This window comes from Lemur catta, chromosome 2, assembly GCF_020740605.2.
Source record: "Lemur catta isolate mLemCat1 chromosome 2, mLemCat1.pri, whole genome shotgun sequence".
In the NCBI taxonomy this organism is placed as follows: domain Eukaryota; kingdom Metazoa; phylum Chordata; class Mammalia; order Primates; family Lemuridae; genus Lemur; species Lemur catta.
The window spans coordinates 128904117-128909690 of record NC_059129.1 but is presented as its reverse complement, the minus strand read 5'-3'; the positions used below and the strand labels follow the sequence as shown (position 1 = coordinate 128909690).

At 43.8% G+C, this 5574-nt stretch overlaps 1 protein-coding gene across 1 annotated transcript; it reads left to right on the top strand.

Annotated features, from left to right (window-relative positions):
* The first annotated feature begins 292 nt into the window (after positions 1–292).
* Positions 293–1024, top strand: SF3B5 (splicing factor 3b subunit 5). The gene has a single exon (XM_045544514.1). It carries the CDS (start codon positions 423–425, stop codon positions 681–683), a length of 261 nt encoding a protein of 86 aa, XP_045400470.1. The 5' UTR covers positions 293–422; the 3' UTR covers positions 684–1024.
* The last annotated feature ends 4550 nt before the right edge of the window (positions 1025–5574 follow it).

Below are 5574 nucleotides of genomic sequence, written 5' to 3'. Positions count from 1 at the left end.
AGACACTGCCCTCCATGAGGCCGCCCAAGCCCTTTTAAAACGCTATGAGAAGTCCCAGTAGGCTGCACCCACGAACTCTCGGGACCACGAGTCCCAGCATGCAACGCTCCCTGTCAGCAAAGCGACGCCCAAGGCCACTGAGTGGACCATCATGCAACGCTCCCCAAGGGGCGGGGCTCTGTACAGGGGCGGCACTCTGAGCGTCGCCTCGGCAACTCCAATTCCGTGACAGAATGAGCTTCCGCTTCCGCCTCTGAGCCCTGTGCGTGAGCGTCTGCGCAGCTTGGTCGCCGTGACGCAATTCTCCTGCGACTGCACAGACCCGGAGCTTCCGTGCGGTGGCCACTTTCCCGCGTGAAAGCCTAGAGCTGCTACTTGTTGCCTGCGGCCTGTGACCTCGGCGCAAAAGGAAAAGCGGCGAGATGACGGACCGCTACACCATCCACAGTCAGCTGGAGCACCTGCAGTCCAAGTACATCGGCACGGGCCACGCCGATACCACCAAGTGGGAGTGGCTGGTGAACCAGCACCGCGACTCGTACTGCTCCTACATGGGCCACTTCGACCTTCTCAACTACTTTGCCATCGCAGAGAATGAGAGCAAAGCGCGAGTGCGCTTCAACTTGATGGAGAAGATGCTGCAGCCTTGCGGACCGCCAGCCGACAAGCCCGAGGAGAACTGAGGCTGCCTTATCACTGCCGTCCCGGAGCACCTCTCCCGGCGTCCCTCCCTTTTGCCCGCCCTCGAATATTCCTGCCTTCGGTGGACCGTGTCTCCATGGCTGCTGCTTCTCGCGCTTTCCGTGCACGGAAGTGCTTGCCCGGGGGTGCCGTGCCTGACCTGCCTTTGGAACGCAGCACTGGGAGACCATCAGGACCCCCGAGAACTGTGCCAGTGGAGAGATGCTAGAGCTGGCAAACGTTAGGGAGGACGGCACTGGAGTGAGACGGGATTTGGAGCCTCGTTTTTGCCTAGTTGATTGTCGTTGTTGCTTTTTCCATAAAGTTTAGAAATTGGTCAGTGTCTTGGTGTGAACTGCTTGTGTCCGGATGGAGGGGTCCGGGGAGGGCTCTGGAGACCAAGGTTCCCTGAGAGTCCGAGCAGGAGATGGGGGTGCGAGCGCGTGGCCAGCGTTCATGGCCGGGCTTTTAAATCCACCCTGCACACCTTTATAATACTCCCCCACCCCTACTTCACCCAAGAGCGTTTTCTTTTTCAGGCCCACAACACCTTCATTTATGAGGTTTGTAATTATTGTATCCTGTATTATTTTTCTTCCATTTTAAAAGGTTTTGCTGTCATTGTCCTCCTTCATCTCTGTGTAAATTGCATTCTCTCTTTCTTTTAGGAATTTGTATCCATGTTTTCAGAAATGACAAACTGGCAAACGAGTTCTTACATTCATTCAACGTTCAACAAATATTTGTTGAGCTCTATGTGGCAGGCATTTTCCCAGGCTTCTGGGGGCTTACATTATCCTGGTGGGGGGAGAAGGAGGATAAACAAACTGTCGACGTCATAAGCAAATGTCAGAAGATGCTGGGAGAAGGGAAAGAAATTATGTGTGGCGGGGGTGGGTCTAGTTGGTAGAGTTGCAGTTTTAAATACGATGCTTATGTTAGTTATTGAGATGGTGACATTTGAGCAAAGATTTTAAGGAAATGAGGGAAATAGCCATGCAGAAAACTGGGGAAATTGCTTTCCATGCAGAGAGAACTGTCAGTGCAGTGGTCCTAACGATGGGAGTGTGTTTGGCCTATTGGAAGAACAGCAAAGAGGCAAGTATGGCCGGAGGGAGTAAGGGGAAGAGTAGGGAAACAGGATATGGAGGGGGCAACAGATAGAATAGAGCCTTGTAGGCCAATATGTGGACATCTGAGCAGCCATTGGAAGGTTTTTTAAGCAGAGAAATGACACAATCTGGCTTATTTTGTTTTATTTTGAGACAGAGTCTTGCTCTGCCGCCCAGGCCGGAGTGCCGTGGTGTCAGCCTAGCTCACAGCAACCTCACACTCCTGGCCTCAAGCTATCCTCCTGCCCAGGCCTCCCGAGTAGCTGGGACTACAAGCACAAGACACCATGCCCAGCTAATTTTTTTCCTATTTTTCAGTAGACACGGGGTCTTGCTATTGCTCAGGCTGGTCTCAAACTTCTGAGCCCAGGTGATCCTCTCACCTCATCCTCCCAGAATGCTAGGATTACAGGCGTGAGCCACCACCGCTGGCCAATTTGGCATATTTTAGATCAGTGGTTTTCAAATATGTTGGCCTTAGGACTCCATTACACTCTTAAAAATTATTGAAGATCTCAGTGAAGCTTTGTTTATATAGATTATAGCTGTTGATATTCACCACAGTAGAAATTTAAAATTAAAAATATTTAATTCCTTTAAAATAATAATAAAGCCATTACATGTTAACAAAAATATTTTTAATGAAAAATAGCTATTTTACAACAAAATTTAGTGAGAAGAAAGGCTTTTAAAAAATATTGCAGATGTTTTCTATGTCCACCTTAATAGAAGACAATCAGATTCTCATATCTGCTTCTGGATTCAAACTGAATGAAGTTTTAATTGAGGTATGAAAAAATCCACTTCTCATAAATATGTAGTAAAAGTTAGTTACAGCATTGAAATTGGATCAATGAAGTTTTCATTCTGTTACATTAAAATTCATTTACCGACCGGGCGTGGTGGCTCACGCCTGTAATCCTAGCACTCTGGGAGGCCAAGGCAGGTGGATCGTTTGAGCTCAGGAGTTTGAGACCAGCCTGAGCTAGTGAAAGACCCCATCTCTACTAAAAATAGAAACAAATTATATGGACAGCTAAAAATATACATATATGGAAAAAATTAGCCGGGCATGGTGGCGAGTACCTGTAGTCCCAGATACTCGGGAGGCTGAGGCAGGAGGATCGCTTGAGCCCAGGAGTTTGAGGTTGCCGTGAGCTAGGCTGACGCCACAGCACTCTAGCCCGGGCAACAGAGCGAGACTCTGTCTCAAAAGAAATAAAAAAATAAAATTCATTTACCTACTTTAAATGGATCTTTTACCCATACATGATTTGAAACATCATGTATCAGTCATTTGGAAAGTATTGGCTCACTGAGTTATACACGTCTTACGAATGTTGACATGTTGTACACATCAAAAAAATCACATTGATTGGTATCCTCCATTTCAGGAAAGTCATACAGTATTGAGAAACTGAAAAGGTCACGGTGATGGTATAAGTTTTCCACCAGTTGTTTTTGCTTGATAGCTTGAATTTGGTAGTAAATACTGTCGTTTTCCTTGAAGTGACAGGCTTGCTTGGTTCATTTTCAAGAAAATGTCTGCCAAATATGTACCGAAGTCTGAATAACACTATATATAGTTTGTCCTTCTTTCATGTAAAAATGGTGTGCCGGGAGGAAAAAACGCAATTCAGTTTGCAGCTCAAATAATCACAAGTGCTTCTCCTTGAAAAAACCATCATACTTTGGTAGGCACTAGAAATGCTTTATGCATACTACCAATTTCATCACACAAACTATTAAAAAGGCACGTCTTCAAGGGCTAAGATTTCATAAAGTTAGTAATTTTTACTGCTTTAACAAGGGCATTCTTAAGGGACACTGAGTTGGGTTTTTTGGGTTTTATTTGTTTTTATTGAGAGTGCATAGAAGTGAAGAATAAGTGACTACCAGTACAGTTTTATGCCACTGCCTTGATTCATGCTCAGTGCTAGTAGTTTTATCACTATTGTTTTGTCCCATCTGTGCAAATGTGAACAGTAAAAAAGGCAAATAAAATGTTAGTGTTATTAAGAAAATAGTTTTGACTTCATGGATTCCCTGAAATTCCTTTCCCACCATTTTTACTTGAAAGAAGACTGATAGTAGATTAAACAATAGTTGTTTACACTTGGTATTTGGCAGCTGTTCTCTCTAAAATGAATGAAATGAGCCATCACTTTAAGGATAACTGAACTGCTGTTTCGGAAGATCCCTCTGGCTGCTGTGTTGAGAATAGACTGGAGTAATGTAAAGGAGAATAGATTGTAATTGTTGACAACAGTGTCAACACTAATGCTTTTTTACTCCTTAAGTAGAAGAGTCAAACTGTAAATTACCATTCTTACAAAACTTGATAAAGGTATACAAAGTGTCATTAGAGTAAGCTCCTGTCCCTAATTGAAGGCTGTTGCAATAGACAAAGAGATATGGCAACCTGCATTAAAGATTGAGAGGAAAGGACTGGATATATAGTATGGGATAGCATATGTAAAGAAGCAAATGAGTAATGTGTAGAATAAGTACTGCAAGAATCTAGAAGGAAGTCAGTAAGTTAAAGACCTCCATGAACTAACTAGTTTTCTCAAAAGCAAGGATTTTGTTCTGTTTTATTAACTGATGTATCTTACATGTCTAGAATTATGTCTGGCATAACCCAGGTGTTGAATAAATGTTGAGTGTTGAATATGGAAAGGTAGGACTTAATCCAGATGATATTCTGGCTCATGCTAATTCATGTTCTTTGACAGTCTTCAACTTCTCCAAGGTAGGTGATACCAAAGAAAAGAGATATTTGAAAACATGCGTATGCTTCCTATTATAATAATAGTAATAATAGGTAACATATTGAGAGTTTTTATGGTGTGCTGAGTGTTTTATGTTATCTTTGGGAGGTATTATCTTCATTTTATAGGTGAAACACGTTCAGAAAAGTAATTTTCCCAAGGTCACACAACTAGTAGGTAGCTAAACCTGGATTTGAACCAGGTTTTTCTAGTTCCAAAGTACAGTCTTATATTGTTGCCCAAATAGGTCTAGTACATAAAAATATTAGAACAGGCCGGGTTCGGTGGCTCACGCCTGTAATCCTAGCCCTCTGGGAGGCTGAGGCAGGTGGATCGTTTGAGCTCAGGAGTTCAAGACCAGCCTGAGCAAGAGCGAGACCCCGTCTCTACTACAAATAGAAAGAAATTAGCTGGACAACTAAAAATATATAGAAAAAATTAGCTGGGCATGGTGGCGCATGCTGTAGTCCCAACTACTCGGGAGGCTGAGGCAGAAGGATTGCTTGAGCCCAGGAATTTGAGGTTGCTGTGAGCTAGGCTGATGCCACAGCACTCTAGCCTGGGCAACAAAGTGAGACTCTGTCTCAAAAAAAAAAAAAATTAGAACAATTTTAATCCAGTTATTATCTCAGATTTAAAAAATGGAAGCATTCAAACAAATATTTGTTGAGTGTTTCAAAAGTTTAGTAGATTAAACTGAAGGACTGTCAGACGAATGTGAAAGATCTTCTCCTATAACTCTAAGTAAAAAATGTAATTTGAAATATATAGACTAGGCCAGGCGAGGTGGCTCATGCCTGCAATCCTAGCACTCTAGGAGGCCGACGCAGGAGGATCACTTGAAGTCAGGAGTTCGAGAGCAGCCTGAGCAAGAGTGAGACCCTGCCTCTACAAAACATAGATAAAATTAGCCTTAGCCAGGTGTGGTGGTATGCACCTGTAGTCCCAGCTACTCAGAAGGGTGAGGCAGGAGGATCCCTTAAGCCCAGGAATTTGACATTGCTGTGAGC

Excerpts from the sequence above, each read along its gene's own strand:
- SF3B5 (XM_045544514.1), top strand. The coding sequence starts at position 423 with ATGACGGACCGCTACACCATCCACAGTCAGCTGGAGCACCTGCAGTCC.